This window comes from Hylobates moloch, unplaced genomic scaffold (genome assembly GCF_009828535.3).
Source record: "Hylobates moloch isolate HMO894 unplaced genomic scaffold, HMol_V3 SCAFFOLD_15, whole genome shotgun sequence".
NCBI lineage: Eukaryota > Metazoa > Chordata > Mammalia > Primates > Hylobatidae > Hylobates > Hylobates moloch.
In genome coordinates, this window is record NW_026652290.1 from 81,669,840 (window position 1) to 81,692,578 (window position 22,739).

Below are 22,739 nucleotides of genomic sequence, written 5' to 3' on the forward strand. Positions count from 1 at the left end.
GATGATGCTGTTGGCTTGTACTTGTTTGTTTCATAATGTGGTTTCCGTTTTTTTCTGATTGGGTCGTAACTATCTTAGGGCAACAAAGCTTTCTCCTGATTCTTGTGCTGATGACCTGTATGTCCACCTCTAACCCTTCTCCAAGGGACCTATTACAGCTAGGGGTAAGCATCTGTCCTCTGTTTTTCACAGTGTGATTATTAATAGAGCTCCCTTTTGTCCCTGAAGAATTCTTTTTTGCGACATAAATTACCCTAAGTGAAGCAGTCATCACACGGATATTCCCAACCAAACTCATTAATTCCCCTCCCTCATTCTCAAGCCTGCTGTAGATTCTCTTATGATCTCCATCTTGAAAGATGCCCCTTGTTCACCAGCTGCCCAAGTTAAGAGGCTCTTTCCTGCGGCTTAACTCCATGTCTAAAGCAGTTGCCAAGCCCTGCCTCTGCAGCCCGCAGAAGCTCTCTCAAATGTATCCTTTCCTCTCCTTCCATTGCTGTTTTAGTTTAGATTGGGGTGGAGTAGAGATGTTACAAAATCAGAATCCTACCCGTGCCAGGCAGGTAAGTGAGCCAAAGCAGGGGATGAGTATAAACACAGGGGCTCTCTGCCCATTCTTTGTTTTCAGACTTTTAGTAGAGATTTGGATTCAGTAAGTATTTTATTTTTTTCTTGATTCTCCAAAAGTTTAAAACAAACAGAAAAGCCTAAGAGCTTTGATAAATGGCATTGACCCTCTGTCTTAGTGATTAGAGTAACAGGCAATAGTAATAGTGGTGACAGTGGTGGTCTAGAGAGTGCAGTTCTCATCTCTGGGGCCAGCTCCTGCTGCTCAGCTCCGGCCAGGTGACTGTTTGCCCTACAGGGAGGTGGGCCGCTATAGCCAGATCTAATTTTTCAAAATGGAAATCAGGATGACTTTAATGTGAAATCTCCCAATTCATAAAGATTGATTTAAAAGTACTGCGTGGGCTAAATAAAACATCTGCAGCCACTTTTGGCCCATAGGCTATTGGTTTTGAGCCGCTGGTTTTAACCCTCACCTCCTCTTGTCTAGACTACTGCAGTAGTCCGGGGCATTCCACCCCTTCTGCTATGACTTCCACACTGCCCCTGGCTTTTCTCTCCAAATTACAGATCTCATCACCCAACAGCACTCTCTGAAGAAATCTTTGCCGTCCGCAGAATAAAGTACACATTCCGTGACGTTGCCTTCAAGGTCTTTCTCTGACTAGACCCGACTCTTTTCTCCAGCTGTGTCTCCCACCACCCTGTGCACACCCTGGCTGTGCTCTGCGCACACAGGACTACTTGCTGTCCCCTGAATAGTACCAATATTTTTAAAAATTAAGAGACTATTTTTAGAACCATTAGATTTATGGAAAAATTGAACTGGTAATACAGAAGGTTCCCAAATATTTTTCTCCTCCCCACCTCCTTCCCCCAATTTTCTCCTACTATGAATATCTTGTATTTATGTGGTACATTTGTTACAATTAATGAAGCAGTATTTACACATTGTTATTAACTAAAGTCCATAGTTTAAGATTCACTCTTTTTGTTGACATACCAATATTTTAATACCCTTAAAATGTGTTTTAATTGTTTTCACTGCTTGCATACCCTTCCCTTGATTCTGGCAAGACTGTTTTTAAGGCCACATATGCATATCACTCTTTCTGCAAAGTCTTCTCTGACTGTTTATTTTTGGAATGGGGCTGGAAGGGAGGGAGCAGACAGAATGTGGAAAAGAATCAACATTGTTATCACTTCCCTAGTGCATGCCTAGTAGTATATATATTCTTTTAAATCTCTCTACAGTCCTACAAGTTAGATATTATAGGCCATTTACCATGGAGAAACAGAGATTAAGTTGCCCAAAGCCGCAAAACTGATAATTGGTTTACACCTATCTCTGCCCGGCTCCAAAATCCATGCTTTTCCACTTTCCCATGAGGCTGGATTCTTAGCGCTAATCTAGCCTTCCTGCCTCCAGCATCAGATGAGGCATCCACTGGGGTGAGGAGTACAGCGTGATTCAGCTCTCCGTTCCACTCCAGACACAGAAGTCGGCACTACAATAGCTCACCAAACCCAAGGGAATGTGTCCTAAAGGAGTGAATATAGGAAGAAGCACCAAATACCAACATCGTTTTTATTTGGCAAATGCTTGTTGAATTCCTACAGTGCATCAGACTTATTGGAGGGGGAGGTCAAGCATAAAACCAAAAGTGATGACGATGCTGCCATGCAGGTTGTAAATCATGACCAGGCAGAGTCAGGAAAGCTGTTGATTTTTCATGTCTCCATGACTGGAATGTAAGCTACAGGAAAGCAAGGAACTATCTGGTCTCTGCTGCAGCCCATTGGACAGTGCCTGGTAATAAGAGTTGTTTAATAAATATTTGTTGACAATGTTTGGATTCAGTTACCAATTTAGGACACATAAAATGACACTGAAATTCTGAGTTCTCATGTGTGTTCAATTAATCATCCTCCTTGGTTCTGGCAGCTTTGGTTTCTCTGTGCTTCGTTCAGCACAGGCCTGGGCCTGACTACTTTCTTAGCCTCAGAATTCTTTGGGACCAGAACTTTAGGAAAGTGAGAAAGAAAGAGTTGCTTTGCTGCTTGCCATCCATTAAGAGCTGATGGACAAACTGCCCTTCTTGGGAGCTGCCGGAGCTCCTGAGTCTGACCTTGATCAAATCCTAGTTTCAAAGGGCCTGGCCTTATACCTGGACCTCATGCCAAAGGATGGTCTCATTTTTCTTGAACCCAACACACTAAATGTCTATGAGGTTAGTTGTGTATTCAAATATTTTTATTTTCTTAAAGAAAAATATCTCAAAAACACTAACCCGTTTCATACAATTGCTTATAAAACTTTCTTTCCTTTCTCCTTCCCCTGTCTTCTCTTCTCCCTCTCCTTCCCTGCCCAATTTTTTTCCTTGACTTCTCTGACCCTGGCCCTTCGACATGCTTATTTCCGCCACAGTTCTTTTCAGCGTACCTGTCTCTCTTTTGTCTCGTGTAAATAGATCGCTCTCCATTCCTGGTGAATAACCAGGATCACAATTGTCTGGTTTGTACCCAATGTGACAGAATTGTAGGCTGATTTTCATAAACCAGAGCTACCAAGCATTTCAAAAACAGTCTTGTTTTTGCCAAGTAAGGTGAGCAAATATAGGACTAAGTTTAAACATCCATCAGGAGTTATTTTTGAAGTGATTGCTTCTAAATGAGAAGCATTGGAAAATCTCACAGATTTCTTTACAAGTAAATTCCAAAGTCATGTATTTTGCTGGTGTCTGCTGATTAATTGTGATCCTGTGACACCATGAAAAGCCCTGGTGGTTGGTTTTGTGCAGCTGTAGAGAAAAGTAAAGCAAAGCCCAGTGACTTTGCCAGCTCTTTCAGGACAGTGGGGATTCAGGCTGAGGGAGGTATTTTTTCCCTCTGGCAGTCACCACATAAGAACAGAAGCTCCAGCCAGACCCATTGCTCCAGACTCCACGACGGGTGGTTTGGGTCCCTGCGGGGGTGTGGTGAAGGCATGACATTTGATCTGTTGCTTCTGAAATAACAGATCCATTATTAGAGAAAGCATTTTCAGTCTCCACATTGGGACTTGTGTGCACTCTCCTGTACAGTTACTTCTGTTTAGAAGAAATTTATTTTGATTCTCTAAACAGAAGGTGCTTGGCATGTATTTGTTGTTGGTGATTGCAGACGTCTGACCCAGTAAAACCTGCCAGCTTACCCATTTAGGGTCTGATGACTCTGGATTGATTTTATCTGGCCTTTTCTGTTTCTCATTACTCCCTTCCATATCTAACTCTCAGTTATTTCACTATTGTCAGCCCCTTGTTGATAGGAGAGAAAGAGAGGAAAACGTTGAATCTGGTTACACAGAAAGAGTCATTCACAGCTCTAGAGAAGGATATAATAGGGAAAGAAAACAGATGTTATTAAAATAGACTTTCAGAGTTCTTAGTGTGTTTATCTATGCTTACTTTGCTGCACCCGTCTCTTCCTCTCGATTTAGATAAGGAGGCTGGAGACTGAAGGATTTCTCTTGACATGCATTTTTCTCTTTGGCACTAGCCAAGGTCAAAAGATCTCATTTATGCTCTTGTCCTTATTCTTTGTCTGCTATAGATTTGTACTCCTCACAGAGGCCTTGCGGATTTCATTGCTGAATCCAGTACATACATACATGCATACGTGCATATACACGAGTATCCTTGTGTAAGTGGGGCACGTCTTCATTGCTGCATTCACTCCTAATATCGAAGGGATGATCTGCTAAAAAAAAAAAAAAAAACCTAAATAGTTACAAACATCACTGCCCAGTATTTGCTAAGGCAAGAATTAGTTTGACCTACTTCTTTAGCCAAGACTGTTCTAATGAACTCAGACATGTAAACCAGTTTAGACTCTCAAACAATGTATTTTTCTTTAAATTTAAGACTTTGACTTTAAAAGGCACATTTTATTTTCATGTGTTACAGCTAACATAAAGATGTTTGCATTTCTTTGCTGAAATCAGTGTATAGGTTGTTTGTAACTAATAACCTCTTGTGGCAGATGATTGTTGGGCCACAGTCATCAGTTTTGGGGATTGTGTGAGAAACCTATAGCAAGGTATGGATTAGGGACTTGGGTTTCTCGCCACTGCTACATCCTCCAAAACCAACATGCCTTTCTGCAAAGAGACCGAGCTACATTCTGCAGGTGTCTGTTTTCTTTGAGGGGAACATTTTAAGGAAACTTAAAAGGGAGGAACTGAGCGTTTAGGAAAAATATATTTTCACAGCAGGATTTTTTTTTCTTTTTTGGTTTAGGTTTTTCATTTGTTGCAAGCCTACTCAGACTCCAAACACAGAATGAATTCAGACTTCCAGCACGAGCTGACTGACATCACTGTTTGTACCAAAGCCAAACTCTGGCTGGCCAAGAGGTATGTTAAAATCCCACATGAGCAAGGAGTTATCGGGTTAGAAATACATTTGAGAATTGCTGTTTCTAGTTGTGGGGAGTTTTAAAAGTCATTGGCATGAGTTTTCTAAACTTATTGGAGTATTTATCCTTTTAGAACTTTGGGTTGTGGTAAAGAAAGAAAAATATTTTCTGGACAATTTTTCTAAAACTGCTAAGTGACTGAGGGGCATGTAGTATGGCTTTTTATCTGCCCACCAATCAGCTTGTTTTTGTTGAAACCTGCTGTGTGCCCAGTCCTGTGTTAGATATTATAACAATGAAAGTCAGTAATTGACTAAATCATGTGGTACAGAATCCTAGGTGCCATGGCAACTCAGAGATTAGAGATTGCTGTAGGCTTGAGCAGGCACTGAGGGACAGATAGGGTGTTTGAATAGCAAGAGGGGATGGAAGTTGCCTTTCTTAGGTGGGTAGTAAGGTAGCTTGAATAAGCAAGGCAAAAAAAGAATAGAAACATGTTTTTCATCCTTGCCATTGTTAGTTTATCCTGGAACTTAGAACATTTACTGTGTGAAAGATGAAGGAGTAAAAGGAGTTTCTCATATAATATACAGGGAGTCCTCTCTGTAGCGCCATGTTCAAAATCTGTGTTGCAGGACTCTAGTGGTGGTAGGATAGTGTTAACTGCAAAGGCCCCCGGAGGTCCTCTGTAAGTTCCACCAGAGTAGCTCCAGAAGAGGCACATGTGTTAGTGTTACCACCTTTCCTGCCATAGTACACATATTTAATTAAGAGTCAGTTTATTGGCCGAGTGTGGTGGTTCATGTCTGTAATCCCAGCACTTTGGGAGGCTAAGGCAGGAGGATTGTTTGAGCCCAGGAGTTCAAGAACAGCCTGGACAACATAACAAGACCCCATCTCTACGAAACAATGACAACAACAAAAATTAGCTAGGTATGGTGGTGCATGCCTATAGTCCCAACTACTTGGGAGGCTAAGGCAGGAGGATGGTTTGGGCCCAGGAGTTTAAGGCTCTAGTGAGCTATGATTGCACCACTGCACTCCAGACTGGGTGACAGAGCAAGACCTTGTTTCAAAAATAAATAAATTTCTGATGCTTAGAGTTTGAGAAACAAGTGAAAAAAAAAGTATATTGGCTGTCTAAGGTAGAAGCCTCTCTTTTTTATTTTTCAAAAAGTATGCTTTTGGTCACTTTTGTTGGGCTCTCTACCTTCTATGACAAGTCAAGTAATGGGCTGTGTGAGGCTCTCAAATCAGTTTAATTCAACAAAGCATTGTTGAGCGCAGGCTACGTGCTAGCCTTTGTGTTAGGAGATGTAGGAATACAAAAATATAAAAGAGCTAGTCCTGGCTCCAGGGACTTCCAGGAAGTGAGAAAGATGTGTATAAGTAATTTTCATCTGGTGTATATTAAGTATTATAACAAATGTCTGTAGTAGGTACAGCAGTACCCCAGAAGAGGGGTGAGAGAGGGCTGACATCAAACTGGCCATCAAGAGTGAGCCAGAATTTTGCCAAGTGGCTAAGACAGGTAGGGGAATTCCAGGCTTAGATAATAGTATAGGCAGAGACACAGCAATATGAAACGGCACTGTAGGTTTGCAGAACCATAAGGAAGTTAGCCCTCTGCAACCTAAAGTGTAAGGCACAAGTGGCAGAGAATGGGGCTCAGGAAATATGCCCAGGCCACACAGTGAAAGCTCCTGTAAGAAACCTTTTGGTGAAGGAGCCAGTGGTGGATTTCCCAATGTGTGGATGTGTGTGTTTCAATTATTGTCTCAACATTAATAACTTTGGACGAGGATATTGATGGAGAAATTATCTTGTGTCTGAAATGCCAGTAAAGTTATTGGGAGCCTCTCATTTTTAGTCTGTTAGTCTATTCTCCCCTTTTTTAGACAGGGTCATGCTCTGTCACCCAGCTTGGAGTGCAGTGGCGCTACCACAGCTCACTGTAGCCTTGACCTCCTGGGGCTCAGGTGATCCTTCCGCCTCAGTCCCCTGAGCAGCTGGGACTACAGCCACACGCCACTATGCCCGGCTAATTTTTGTGGGGTTTTTTGGTGGAGAAGGAGTTTCAACAGGTTGCCGAGGCTGGTCTCCAACTCCTGGGCTCAGGTGATCCACCTGCCTCGGCCTCCCAAAGTACTGGGATTACAGGTGTGTGAGCGACTGCACCCAATCTGTTTTCTCCATTTTATTTAGAGAGTAGGAGTTGCTTACCCATAAAGTGTTTACCCAAGCCTGGTACCATTTGCCTTCTGTGTGGCTCTTAGCATCCCAAAGATACATATCACATCAGTACCCTCAGCTGTTTGCCAGGTAATAGGCCACTTCTTCCTGCCTGTTATTTCTGGGGAGCAAGAAGTCAGGGCTGTCCAGAAATTATCCTCTGAAACCTGCTTCTAGCCAGGACTGTCCCAAGTATCCTAACACTCTAGTTCTTAAAGTGCTGTAAGGAAGGAGTTTGTGTCCCCTTAGCTTGCTACTCCTTCATGCATCTCATAGAAAGTCATTATCCACTGGCTTCCTGAGTCCATTACCTCTTGTTGGATGAGATGGAAGAGATGGAGCAGCAGACCAGCCATTGAGTGGACCTTCATGTTGTGCAGTGCCTGAAGATGGCTGACAAAGCTGCCGTCAGCTTCCTCTGCAGCTAAGAGGAAGAGAAGTCCTCCTGGCCTTTTCAAACCTGTCCTGTGGTCCCTATTGCTGTTTTCTAATTGGGCTTTCCATTCTCCTTCCTTCTGCTCCCCACCCCACTTCTGATTTTTCTCCATGATTTTCCAGCTCTAGAAGACAAAGGAATGAATCACTGCAACTTACTGGGTTTCCATCTTCCTTGCCCACAATCTAGGAAAGCCACTTTTCTGTTTCCAGTACAGTCAACTCTCTATTATCCAAGTGTGAACTTTCCGCTTTGTGGGTGGTCTGTAAATGGTTCCTAACACCAGGCTTCCTTTTGCTCCCCAGCACACTTTTACAAGTGTTAATCAGGATGTGTTCAGAGCCTGAAATAGAGTTTGGAAGGAAAACATACTGCCAGACAGCACAATGCATTCCAAAGCTATGTATCAGTTTTTCTATATCATCCGCATCATTGACAGGATAACTTTGAGGTTCCTAAATAGCAAATTATAGAACTGGGTATAAGTGATGAAGCCTCGATGTCACATGCCCGCCCTGTCCCTGAGGTCCTCTTGTTCCGGGAGTTGTCTGTCTATACTAGTTAACTCCATGCTCAGACGAACCCCCTCTCGTCCTAGCGGTCCCTTCTCAGAACATACCCCTGTCTTTACTTTCTCACCTGCCTTTCCCATGAAGATATTACAGTGCAGAGTATTCCAAATTCAACTACTGAAGAGGCTTTTTTATGTCCCTGGTAATTTACACATGAAAGAAGAATAAATGTTCCTTTGAGTCTACTAAGGATTTTCTGTATCTTTTGAATATAAGCTATGAAAAATTAATGTTTTTGCAAAGAAAAAAATGTTGCCTTAAATTTTAACACCGACACCCTTTTCCTTCCATAATTTATTTGATCATTAGCCTGAGTTTGTTCAGTCCCATAAGTACAGAAATGCTAGTGGATATGTATTTGTCCTTTTGTTCTCAAAGAAAGTTTTTAAAAAATTGATTGGCGCTATTGGATAACCAATTCAGTCTTTAAATTTTGACTCTGAAATTGAGGGAACATAAAATGAAGACTTTTGTCCTATATTTGTGTTTTGACTTTGCAAGATTAATAGGGATTTATATGAGGTGATTAAGCAATAGCCATGGAGTTGTTGGGGAATTTTTGGTGATGAATGGTCAGCTGGCAACGTGGCTTCAGGAAAGGACTGGGCTTCTGCTCTTACAAGCTGCTTTTCATTCCAAGATGTCAAAGCCTTAATGGAAATCAGCTCATTAATCCTTCAAGTCCTTTCCTTCCTCTTTTCCTCCACCCCTCCCTTCTTGATCCAGTTTACCGTCTGTCTCATAGGTCTAAAGCAGTTTACTAACTACTGAGAGAAAACTAAACTGACCTAGACCAGAAATGAAATGAGAGTAGCCATCTAGTAGGGGTCTGCTGCTGGCCTGGAAAGGATGGCAGTGGGCATCATGAGAGAGGAATCACCCAGTCTGACACTCATGCTAATTACAAAAACTTTTTTTTTTCAAGTTTTTTTTTTCTTTTTCTTTTTATTGATGAGGTCTGTGCTGGACTTGAACTCCTGGGCTCAAGCAGTCCTCCCACCAGAGTCTTCCAAGTAAGCCAGGATTACAGACATGAGCCCCATGCCCTGCCACCCTTGGTATTTGCAGATTCCAGCTCTGCTGTCCCAGCTAGATCGCTTATTTACTTTGGCTGAGAGTTGTAATTAGTATTATATTAGGCTTAAATTTTTCAGAAGTGAATTTGGCTATCTTGTTTCTCCTTCTTTGGTTATAAAAGAAAAAAAATAAGTGTGTATGTGTATGTTTGTATATTGCATGTGTGTTTCTTTTAGTAAACTTAGTGAACTAAATGGACTAGTCAGGGCTGGGTGCGGTGGGTCATGCCTATAACCCTAGCACTTTGGGAGGCCAAGGTGGGTGGATCACATAAGGCCAGGAGTTTGAGACCAGCCTGGCCAACATGGTGAAACCCAGTCTCTACTAAAAATACAAAAAATTAGCTGAGTGGTGGCACACGCCTGTAGTCCCAACTACTTGGGAGGCTGAGGTATGAGAATCGCTTGAACCTGGGAGGCAGAGGTTTCAGTGAGCTGAGATCACGCCACTGCATTCCAACCTGCGCAACAGAGAAAGACTGTCTCAAGAAAATGAATGAATGCATGCATGCATGCAGTGGATGTGATAACCAGAAATAAATATGTGCCCTACTAAAATTTTTTCACCGTTTTTCCCTTCGTTGTTGTATCCTATATGCTTATCATAGAAAATTAGTCAAGTACAAAATTTGGAAGAGAGTAAAAGTCTATTCTTACCACAATCCGTAAATCACTATTATTGGTTAAGAGTTGTATATAATTTCTTCATCTTTTTTCCTATGCTTTTTTTTTAACTTTGTCAAGGCTATACTGTATATGTAAGTTATAGCTTCCTTCCTTTTTCACTCGACAGTATCATGAGAGCATTTGTTCTTATTTCAAACTTTTTATGATACAGCTACTTTGGAAAACAGTATATTTCCTCAAAAAATTAAAAATAGAATTACTATGTTAATCCAACAATTCCAGTTTTGAATACATACCCAACAGACTTGAGAGTGGAGTCTCAAAGAGGTTTCCGTAGCAGCATTATGCACAATAGCTAAAACATGGAAACAGTTCAGGTGTCCATTGATGAATGGATAAACAAAATGTGGTGTATACATACACCAGAATATTACTTAGCCTGAAAAAGGAAGGAAATTCCAACATATGCCACAACATAGACGAACCTTGAAGAAATTATGCTAAGCGAAATAAGCCAATCACAAAAAGACAAATACTATATGATTCTACTAATACAAAGTACATAGAGCAGTCAAGACCTAGAGATAGAAAGTAGAATAGTGGTTGCCAGGGGCTACGGAGAGGAGGGAATAGGACATTGTTTAATGGATATAGTGTTTTAATTTTACAGGATGAAAAGGGTTCTGGAGGCTGGGTACAGTGGCTTAGAGCTGTAATCGCGCACTTTGGGAGGCGAAGGTGGGCAGATCACTTGAGGCCAGGAGTTCAAGACCAGCCTGGCCAACATGGTGAAACCCATCTCTACTAAAAATACAAAAAATTAGCCAGATGTGGTTGCGCACACCCGTAGTCCCAGCTAGTTGGGAGGCTGAAGCAGGAGAATCGCCTGAACCTGGGAGATGGAAGTTGCAATGAGCCGAGATCGTGCCACTGCAGTCCAGCCTGGGCAACAGAGGGAGACTCTGTCTCAAAAAAAAAAAAAAAAAAAGTTCTGGTGATTGGTTATACAACAGTATGGATGTGCTTAACACTAGCAAACTGTACACTCAAAAATGGGTAAGATGGTAAAGTTTATATTATGTATATTTCACCACAATTTAAAACATTTTAATGGAAATTATTTAAAAGAAAATATACCCCATCACTCATCTGAAGTTATCATTGTCTTGACATTTTGTGATAATTATTTCTTTGCTTTTCTTCCTAGTTTTACCACCTGTGCATCTCTAAAAATAAAATACTTTCGCCTATTTTTGAATTAAGAAAAAAAAACTTTGAAAACGTAATTTTTGAAGGTAGCATATTTTTGTCACCTGAATAATTACTCATTAAATTTACCTAACCATTGCTGGCATTCAGTTTGTTTCCCATTTTTTTAGTGTCATAGATGATGTTTCAGAAAAATCTTTGTACATGAGTGTGTGTGTGTATGTATGAGTGTGTGTGATTGTGGGTTATTGCCTTAGGTTTGATTTCCAGAAGTGGAATAAATTGGTCAAGGAGAAATGGAAAAAGTCTTGGTATACATTGCCAGATTGTTTTCTAAAAAAGTCCATCTGCCTACCAACAGTGCGTGAGAGACCTCCACCAAAATTTTAATTAAGATATAAAAAATTCAGTTAAAGAAACTTACGTTTTGATTGCTTGCTCTGTGCCAAGCTTCGTATGAGGAGATTTGTAAATATTATTTCATTAGCTCTTCTCAAAACTGCCTTAATATAAAAAAAATTTTCTACAGTGAAAACAACTGGGGAGACACACCACATGTCTGACAGCCATTTTAGTTAACATTTCAGCTTGGCATGAGTTAACAGATAAGTCAAACGGGTACAGATTGTTCTTCAGTTTTTACTTTCTATATTACCACACAGAAATGGCCCTGCATTAGCATTTTGTTTTATCTTCTTTAGAAGGAGTCTTCCCCTGGACCCTCCCTGGGGTGCTGCTCAGGCCCAGGCCTGCTGTGCACTGTCAGCCAGAGGGCTCAAACTGACAGTGCATTCGGGTCAGATTGGCCATAGTTGTGTTTTGTTTGACTTGTGGAGGATTTACATTTCTTTTTTTAAATGATTTGCTGACATTTTAAACTGAGGAAATTTCATAGTAAGTCAAGATCTACAGCTTCTTTTGAAAAACTGGAAGATCTGGCACCAGCAGGCTCAAATTCCCACGTGGCCACAATGGGCCAGAGCTAAGTCCCAGCCTTCCTTGATGAGTGTACTCTGTGCTTCTGCACAGCCGCCGCCCAGCCACGTCTCTCATTAGGTTACCTGAGCGCCCATGGAAACAGGAGTTTGTATCCCTTGCTATTGGCATTTATTAAGTAGCAGATTGGCTGATGCTAGTTCTTAATGTTCATGGCCGCGTTTTTAGAATCATCTGGAGAAGTTTTAAAACCTATGATGCCAGGCCCCACCCTCAGAGTTTCTGATTCAGATATTTTAAGTTATCTCACTGGCCCTCAGAAGTACCATTTAAACCTGATACTGTGGTGTGGTTAATGGTTGATTGTTGTGGAGGCTTGTGGCACTTAATAAAAAAAATTGGGGATGGGTGCGGTGGCTCATACTTGTTACCCCAGCACTTTGGGAGGCTGAGGCAGGTGGATCACCTGAGGTCAGGAGTTCGAGACTAGCCTGGCCAGCATGGCGAAACCCCATCTCTACTAAAAATACAAAAATTAGCTAGGCATGGTGGCGTGCACCTGTAGTCCCAGCTACTCGGGAGGCTGAGGCAGGAGAATCACTTGAACCTGGGAGGCGGAGGTTGCAGTGAGCCGAGATCGCGCCACTGCACTCCAGCCTGAGCAACAGAGTGAGACTCTGTCTCAAAAACAAACAAACAAAAAATTGTTTTTTTGAGAGACAGGGTTTCATTCTGTCGCCCAGCCTGGAATGTGGTGGCATGGTCATAGCTCACTGCAGCCTTGAACTCCTGGGCTCAAGTTATCCTCTCACCTCAGCTCCCAAGTAACTGAGACTATAGGCGTGTGCCACCAGACCTGGCTAACTTTTTTTTTTTTTTTTTTGAGATGGAGTCTCACTCTGTCACCCAGGCTGGAGTGCAGTGGCGTGATCTCGGCTCACTGCAAGCTCCACCTCTGGGGTTCAGAGGTTAAGTGATCCTCCTGCCTTGGCCTCCCAAAGTGCTGGCATTACAGACATGAGCCACCACACTCAGTCCAGTTTTATTAAGTTGAAGCTTAAATAGAATAACTATCCCTGTATTACTTCATTCAACAAATACCTATTGAGCCCTGCTGTATGCCAGGCCATATCAAATACTACAACTGTATATTAAAACCACTACTTCAGTGTAAAGAGAGCAACAGAACAGAGTCTTATCAAATAGAATCATTGACCTAGAATTTTAGAACTGGAAGGAATCTCATGAAGTTTATTGTATTAAGAGTCTACTCTCACCCCTGTGCATGTGGAGTACTACAGCCCACAGAGGTTGGAGGATTTATCCGTTTTCACACAGTTCACCAGAATTAACATCCTACCTGACAACTACTAACATTTGTTGAGGGCTTAGCTCCCAGCGCCTTATTGGGCTCTTTGTACTTGACCACACTGCCTCCATATATCCAGTGTTTTTATGTGAGGGTTTTGAATGGCAGTAATTTAAGCCTTCTCTAGAACAGTGATTCTCAGAAAGAAAATGTACACGTGAATCACCTGGGAATCTTATTAAAATGAAGACTCTCATTCACTAGGTCCGGGTGGAGCCTGAGATCCTCCATTTTGACCAGCTCCCAGGGGACAGAGTACATACCTTGAAGAGCCAGGGTCAGAGTGCCAGGCTCTGTGATCTTCCAGATCCCTCGTTTGAAATACTCCCATCCCCATTCCCTCATTCTCAAGGGCTTGTGGCTGAGCTTGGAGCTACAGGAGAGGGCTGAGGCTACTGAAGGGATCAGCCCAAGATTCTCTCCCTACCCACCTGGGATGACCTGTGTTGAGGGGCTTCATGGCCCCAGGGCTCTCTATGGGAAGTCCATACTCCGTTGTCTGGGCAGCCATCCCAGTGGCCTAGTGCCCTGTGTGGGACCAGTGCTTTGTTGGCATGCAGTGTGTTTATCATTTTGAAGAATAACAGTCTGATATTCTGGTGAGAAAAACAGGCTCTCAGAAATACAAGACCAGGTTCCAAGGTTACAAGGAAAGCAACCTTGGGAATAAATTTTTTGCATGAAACAGTGCTGATGAGGGGAAGAGATGGTAGAGGGAGCTAATGTTTGTTGAAAGCCTGCTCAATGTACCAGACCTAATGACTTGCTACCCCAAGTTAATTCTAATAATCCATCCACTTCCCTGTCCAGCTTCCCTGCAAGTGTCCCTCACACCCCCATGCAGTCCTCCATGTGCCCTTTGATGTGTACCTCGTCTGCTTCTCCATCCCCCTCATCCATACTCCAGTCACTTTCGTGTCTCCTCCCCTGTCACCCCCTATCCATACTCCCGTCTGTTCTCCTTTTTCTGTCTTACTTACTGGACCCCACTGAGCTGAGTGGTGTGCTCTTGGAGGGCCTGTAGATTTAAATGTATAAGGAAAATAATGCTTATAGACACAAAGCTGAGGCTTTTGTGTAGCAATCCCAGTTCTTCCCTAGGGGGTCTGTGGCCAGCTGCAGAAGTTCTGGTTTAGGATTCTGTTTTGCTTTACAACAGCTGAAAACAGCATTTATTTTCTAACCACTAAATTTATTCACACAAGAGACTACACTTCCCAGGCAGAAATACTGGGTTTTAGGTCTGCTTCCATTTTCCCACTGTCCTTTAGCTCCTTCCCAAATCCCTCATGGATTGGTCCCCTCCCAAAGAAAGAGATCCTTCTTTCGCAATGACTTGAAATAAAAAGAGGCCATAGCCTTTTGCCACAGCTGCAAGTTGCTGTTTCACTTCCGTGCCGTTGAAATGAATCCAGTCCAGGATGATTGTTAAAATATTCAGATGATCATGTGGCATTTTAAGGCTATCATTTGTGGTCCATGCCAAAATTTTAAGGGAAGCAAGTCTTAACAGGGATCGCTAGCCACACAGCAAGTTTCCAGGCATTGCTAAGGGTTATGTTTTGCCTTTTGGTTTGTTTCTTTTCTTTCTCTCATTTTTTCTTTTCTTTCTTTCCTTCTTTTTTTCTTTCAAAAAAAAAAGGATCCTCCTTTTTTTAATTTTAGAAAAAGTTATTTTTTTTTTTTTTTAGGAAAAAAATGGAAGAGGTAGTAACTGCTTTTCAATTCCTAGATTTTACTGGAAGAGAGAGGTTCTCATTGGGACCCCTCTTTAATCCTCCAGCACAGCCTGTTCAAAGTCACATGAGTCTCATGCAGATTTGAATGACGAGAGAAATGAAGTTGGTGTATTTTAAACCCAAGCATGCTGACATATGTTCACTTCCCTTTCAGACGTCTCAGGAGTGTCTAAGGTCATGGTATCTCCGGATGAGATCCTGTTTGCGTTTTTTAAATACAAAAGGAAACATTATCACATTTCAACCCAAGCCAGTGGGACAAGGTGAAAACATTTTCTTCATTAAATATCCCTTTTACAAATACAGCCTCAAGTTTTAAAGGAATAAGCTGTTTGAGGAAAAGTGAAGTTTGAAAATATATGAAGTATTTCTTGTTGACAGACTGAGCTTATGGAAACTAGTCTGGGTAAAAGCAGTCAGAAGTGATCAATATATTACACTAGGCCTTTGAGCAAGTCGTCCAAGATCAAAGCTTCTTTATACTGCAGCAAGAAATAAAAATAGGCCTTTTACGCAACTGCACACACACCAAGAATTCAACCCCCAACTGCTGATGCTTTCTACTTTTTAAATATAGAAATCTGCAAACCTAACCTGGAGATGGCAGTTAGTTCAACAGAGGGCTCAGAAATCTCTGTCTTGTTCCACTTGTAGCTGTTGGCTTATTGGGGTGTTGCTGTTGGAAGATTTGGACAATGTTGTCATTGCTCAGCTTGCAAGGGAGTGCAGGCTCTAAGTGTCTTCAGCACATTCTCATAATATTATGTAAAGCCCTAATGTAGTGGGTTATTTTTTTTCCTTTAGCATGTAACATCTTCCATCTTTTGGATAAATTAACACCTTTGTTACCTTCATTGAGCCATTCTCAGTCAATTAAAGCCAATTCAGAGTCACAAAGATTACAAGACAATGGTAGTAGGCACAGTGGGAAATATATGAATGAACGATAATTATCTCTGTTTCAGAAACCCCACAAGTAAGACAAGTATGGATTTAAATAACTATAAACAAGATTGTGTCAATGCTAGAATGAGTCAAAGTGTGTTGCAGAAGCAGAGAAGGGAGAAATAAATGCCAGCTTGTCAGGGTAGGGATGTCAAGGAAGTCTTCAGGAAGAGGGAGAAGTCTTTAAAGGATAGGTGAGTTTAATTATTAGATAAGGTTAATTTTTTAGCATGGTGGCATGGGCCTGTAATCCCAGCTTCTTGGGAGGCTGAGGCACAAGAATTGTTTGAACCTGGGAGTTGGAGGTTGCAGTGAGCCAAGATCGTGCCACTGCACTCCAGCCTTGGTGACAGAGCAAGATTCTGTCTCAAAAAAAAAAAAAAAAAAGATAAGCTTAATTGTCTCAGATTGGAGACTGAGTAAAGTTATACTTGTATAGTACCTTTGTTGCCAAGTAAGTTGTGAAGGTCTCATTGCCCAAGTACACAAAAGGAGTCTTAGTACAACGCCCAGCATTGTGGGAACCTAATTGTGTGTGTGTGTGTGTGTGTGTGTGTGTGTGTGTGTGTGTGTGTGTGTGTGTTGTGTGTGTGTGTGTGTGTGTGTGTGTGTGTGTGTGTGTGTGTGTGTTATATATAATGGAGTCTCTGTTGTCAGAGTTCAGTTACGGTTGAATCTAAATGAAAATTTAGACGGTGAAGCACATAGAAGTACATACAGTAAGTACAAGAGTTCAGAAAAGAATGTGGACTAAGATAGTCAAGGAAGGCCTTCTCAGAGGAGTTAGATATTTGAGATGGGCAGAAGAGCAGGGTGTGATTTGGAAACACCAAAAAGTGATAGGAAAACAGCATATCAAGATGGTGGACCAAATGTGTAGTGGGATACTGGGGGGAGTGCATGTGATATATCATGGGCCAGTGGGGAGATCAAGCTGAAGGAAAGCTGCTGTGCTTTAGAGAGCAGTGCAAGATTTGATAAGAGACCAGTTGTGGAAACCCTCAGATGTCAGCCAGAGGAATATGGACCTGATCCAGGAGTTAAGAGGAAGTTAGTGAGCTCTGGCTGACACTGGTAAGTAGGCTGCTATCTATATGCACATGAAATACACTAAATGCTTCACATCTTTCCAACCTCACTCAGTGGTCATCAGAGTTCTAGTCTCTCTTAAGGATTAACAAAAATCTCTCTAGTAGCAGTCCTTGTCACCTGGAAGCCCCTGTTGCCTGCCTGGGCAGCTAGTAATGGGAATAGAAATATTTGTATGCACTTGAGACCACATGGCTTTTGTCTTTCCAACATTGCTAAGAGTACCACAGAACCACAGAATTTACAACAGTAAAGGGAATTTGGAGATCGTCTAATCCAGTGGAATTCATTCTTCAAACAAGCTTATGTGGAAATTCAAGATATTGAAGATAGTAGAGATGGTTTCAATATGGTCTAAACTGGGGTGGGGGCCCGGAGACCCACCTGCATGGCTTCCCTCCTATTGGTAGCCCCAGAAGGGACTAAGAGAAGCACCCTAACTCCCTATTTCAAAACAGTGATCTAATCTAAGCTGATATTTGTAGAAGAGGTAATAGACACGGGGGCAGGCAACTTCTTCCTACTTGAAAGATATGGCTGTCTCAGAAGATGGCTCAAGTTAGGGATGTAAATAGCAAGTTTGTTTTTTGCCTCTTGACCTGCTTTCTTCCTCTCCCAAGGCATGATCATCCTTGTGGAAAATTCTATAAGTCCATGTCCTTGGGCTGCCAGGGCCCTCTCTCAGGAGCTGCCTTCCATGGACACGGCTTCATGCTCCAGACCTTCTTGCCATCAAAACTTAACTATTCTATATCCCTTTTCCTCACTCTCAACTGGCTGGCTGTCCCTAAATTTTAATATGTAAATAAGTTTGTTCTCCCGGGTCACACAGCTGTTTTCCAGTAGTGACCTGGTAGAGACAGCACCTTTAACTGAAGTCAGTAACTGACGCAGGCTTTACAGCAGTTCACTGGCCTGGCAGAAGCACGTCTGCTGTCATATTAAGCTGCTCAGCCCTGATACATTTGTCTCGTGTGGCTGGGGTTTCGGCCACCTCCAAGAGGGCTGTGGGCAGCATGAGCTGGTCTTACATGAATGAGCCAAGGGAGCATCTTGGAGAGAGGCCCTCCTAAGTCTCACTATCCTTTCCTTCCCCTCAGCTGCCAGTGATGATCAGGCTTCCTCAGCAATTAGACTGGCCTGGGGGCCTCTAGGAATAACACCTTCCCACGCAAGTTCAGGGGCTCACTCTAGGACTCCCTAAGCCAGACGGGTTCTCACCAGTCCGCAGGCTCTGCGTTCCTGGGTAACCATAAGGACAGTCACATCTAGAGGCACTTGGTGAATGGAAAGCCTCTAGCCAGAAAACACGGTGCGCTGCCATTGAGGAGAGGCAGAGAATACTCAAGGTTAGCAAGTCAAAGGTCTGGCCCCTGCTGGACTACTGCCCAGCAAGGTGTTGCCTGTAATTTCCTTAGGCCTGAGTTTTCATCTGTAAAGTGGGAAGCTCTAAAATGAAGGTGTGAAATAGAAGAGAGCAGGGGAGGGCATAGTGATAATGGAAGTGTAAACATAAAAGTGCTAAGAAGATATGGGAACTATCTATTGTCAAATAAGGAAGTCTCTATCAACATAATCGCCACGTTGAAAATGTGCCTTTATGCTGGTCCTCACAGAAACAGCTGCACTTGGAGCCTTGCTTTTCACCAGACTGGCTACCAGGATATAACACCAGTCTACGTGATTTCTAATTGCTTGACCCAATGTCTCACTTTTCACCTGATTGTGTTTGGGACACATGGATACAATTTGTTTTCTAGAAAACCTTGATTCTATTCTTGGTTTCTGCCCTTATCTTGGCTAGGTCACTTGAGCTACTTTGTTGATTTGTAAAAATGGGAATAATAATTTCTATTTCTCTTCCTTAAGAATTTTATAAAGATAAAATAAAATAAGAATAGTTTTTAAAGAGAAAACTTTTAATATAATAAGACTTTGATATTGTTATTATCATTACTACTATTTTTACCAAGGCTAATTTCCAAGTGTGTACCTTGCCAAATTCACGTGACCACGGTCCTGTTGACGGTGCTGTTAGAAATTCTCCCCTTGTGATTTACATAGCTCAGGCAGCATCCAGAAGATTTCATCCACCTCACCTATTTATCCTTTTTTATGCTTTTAGGGAGAAAGTAAGGTTTGAAAAGAAAGGGGACTTCTGTTAACATTCTATATGATTTGAAGGTATATATCTTCCAAGCCCCAAACTGTACAATAAAAGTTTTCTTGGATACTACTTTTCTCCCATAATTCCTAGCACATAACTTATTAAGTTATTAACCAGCAATTACTCTGGCAGCATATTAAACTTTACTTTTAAGCAAGTCACAGAGGGAGGGAAACACGCATCTCTCATAAAAGGAATAAAAAACATACACCCTCTAAAACAGTTTCCCCAGGCTTTGAACAAATCCCAAGCCCCACACCAAGGTCTCTTTTTCATCATTCTCTGCACATAGCTTGAGTGTTAGTACAGTAATGAGAACAAGATGCCTAATAGAAAGATGGAAAAATATGAGGATTCTGGAGGCTCCCTGGGGGCTCTCTGGAAAGGCAGGTGATTAATATTACGAGGGAAAGGCAAAGGCGTGGCATTGAAGCTGTGGGCTTCCTCAAGCAGCAGCAATCCTAAGGGAAATAGAGGAGGCTGTGGCTTTGGCCCTAACCTAAAAAGGGGACCCCAGTACCTTTTGCAGACTGCTAGGGCCTTGCTGAATGCCTACCCAGAACCCTGGTAGGAGTGGGTAAGGCCCTCTGCTTTCACAGATTACATTCCTCACGATCAAAACCTGCTCTTCCAGGGAAAGCCCACTGTGCTCTGCAATGCATAGCTGGACCTTCAGTCACTTTCTGGACAGACTAACAGCCCACGGTCTCTCACTTTGTGCATGGTGGCTCAGTAAGAATTCCGTATAAGTTGGTCGACCACCAGAGCAGGGCATGGAGGATGGCTTCACTTTAAAAGGAAAATCCAAGTAGGAGGGCTGTGGGGCAGCGTCTACATATGGTTGTGAGTATAAACACTCACAAAGCTCCAGACCAAGAAAGGCAGGATGGATGTTGGGGCATACCATAAAAATGCAGCTCTGCCGTCACACCTCCCCCAGGGAGGGCAAGGTAAACGAGCAGTCCTGGTAGCCAGCCAGGCCCTGCAAGCTACTGCCAGCTGGCCCTGCATGCACAGCTAAACTCTCCATGTTACAGTGGGGGAAGTAACTTGTTTAAATGTATATATTCTGCAGTTCATCACCATTTTGCATTTTGGTTTAAACAAATGCCCTATTGTTTGTCTAAGAGTGCCATATGATGGTTACTGGCTGGGGGCCGTGGTAAAAATTGGAGATCGGAATGGCAGAAATGGGTTCTTTTTATTTAATTTATACTTCCACATTTACATGGCTTAATGTGGCCTCCATCAAAGAAGTACCTCCTAACTCCTATCCACAGGATATAGCCAGATATAAGGAGAGGCAGTATCTGGTCCATGGACAACTGTTACAATGATGTGAAGTGCTCAAGACTACAAAGATGGCCAGTGGGATCTCTGGGAGAAGGGGAAGCTCAACAAAATATCCTGGGTTGAGACAGCCATTCAGTGTATCCTTAGAGGTAGTTTTCTGGATAATTAGAAAAGTAATCCTCTAGAGATAGAGGAGGGGCTTTGAAGTGAGTTGGTTTTTAGGGGGGTTTGTCGTTGTTATTCCTGTTTGAGATAGGATCTCACTATGTTGCCCAGGCTGGTCTTGAACTCCTGATCTCAAGCAATCCTTCCATGTCAGCCTCCAGAGTAGCTGGGATTATAGGTGCCTGTGCCACCTACACCCAGCTTGAAGTGAATTTTAAATAAAGGGCAGGAGGTGGGTAGACATGTGTCAAGTGGAGGGATCACAACAGGATGTGGAAACATGTTGTAGATTAATTTCCCCTTTTTCGACCATTTTCCCTCTCCCATTCTTCTAACCACCCTCCCTCTTTCCTTTTCCCCCCACTCCCCTTCTCACCTGCCTTCTCTCCCTTTGCCTCTCACCCACTTTTCCTCTTAACCTGGTTTCCTTCTTTCCAGCCCGTTATGGGCCTGCTGGTGGTCCCTAGGATATTGCTTCATTAACTCCAGTGCTGGCTCCATGGCAAGAAGCTTCTAGTACTTCTTGCTTATTGTGGTTGAGAACAGAAGTGATCTGAGCTGCTTATATAGGAGCTAAGATAAGAGAACTACCCCAGACGGGCTGGGATGAGCCTGCCAGCTGCACCTGTTTGATTTTTTGGAGTTCCTTCTCTTTCACCAGCTCAAACCCCTCCATTGCCTCTAGAGCCTTCCTCCATGACAGTCATGACAATCAAATCAATCCTCTGTTTTTATGTGTATTTTTTTCTCCACATATACCCCTCTCCCAACAAGATCATAAGCTCTGCAAAGCCAGAACCTTTTCCTCTCCCTCCCCTTCCCACCCCATGTAAGATATCCCCCATACTGCTCAGCAAATGTTTCTGTATTAATAAAGTTAAGCCATGTGTCTTAGAGACCTTAATAGACACTAGCAACCTAAAGCCAGAACAGCAGTTTCCAGCCCTCTGAAGATGGCAGTGAATTCTGGTTGAGCTTGGTAAGTCCAAAGTGAATTCCCTCTCTCTTCCAGGGAGCCCACCAAGGCTTCACAATATTGAGTGGGAACCCCAGCTGTCCAGTGTGACTTGAGCTGATGGGGTCCCACTGGGGTCTTCATTCTTTGGAACTTTTAGAGTTCTGAAAGACTACTTCTGTTTCAGGCCCCTGTTGACTCATCCCATGTCATTTCCTGCTAATCCCAATCGCCGTCTTTGTAGTCTTGGCAGTTCGCATCATTGTAACAGCTGTCCATGGACCAGACACTGCCTCTCCTTATATTTGGTTATATCCTGTGGATAAGAGTTAGGAGGTACTTCTTTGATGGAGGCCACATTAAGCCAAGTAAATGTGGACGCATAAATTAAATAAAAATAACCCATCTGTGCCCTTCCAATTCCCGCCCCCCATACCGTTGTCCCTTTAGCACTTGTTATTCTCTAAACATGTCATGTCCCCAAGTCTTTGGACATGCTACTTCCTCTGTTGGGGTCACTTTGCCCAGGTCTACCTCCTCCCCATTCTCCAACTCTCTGCCAAGGCCCTTCCTGACTCACCCAGACAAACAGTTACTCTGTTAATCCCTCCTTTTGGGGCACCCATCATACTCTAGCATGACTGGTTGTGTGTTTTCCCAACTACACTAGTGGCTTTCAAGTGTTTTTTGTTTTTGTTTTTGTTTTTTTTGACAGACATTGACAACAAGAAACAGCTTTTACATATGACCTAATGCATATGTTTATGTGTATATACTGTGCACACACACATGAAATCATGCACAGTCTGAAATTTTAGTAGCTGTGTAAGATATAAATTGCCAAAAATGCAACAGAAAGGGAATTTGCTCAAGATAGAGCATATTTAACTTCAGGAATGTTTGCTTTCAACATATCCACTGTCATTTTGGATACAAAGCATAACCCTATTGATGCCATTCAGTATAA

At 42.6% G+C, this 22,739-nt stretch overlaps 1 protein-coding gene across 4 annotated transcripts in view; it reads left to right on the forward strand.

The window, feature by feature from the left end:
- The window catches only part of THADA (THADA armadillo repeat containing), a 359,204-nt gene that overhangs the window by 241,817 nt on the left and 94,648 nt on the right, over nt 1-22,739 (forward strand). For all 4 annotated transcript variants that reach the window (XM_032177807.2, XM_032177809.2, XM_058428959.1 and 1 more), the window contains one exon: nt 4,845-4,960. In XM_032177807.2, coding sequence (XP_032033698.1) covers nt 4,845-4,960 — 116 coding nt within the window. The remainder of the gene's footprint in view (nt 1-4,844; nt 4,961-22,739) is intronic.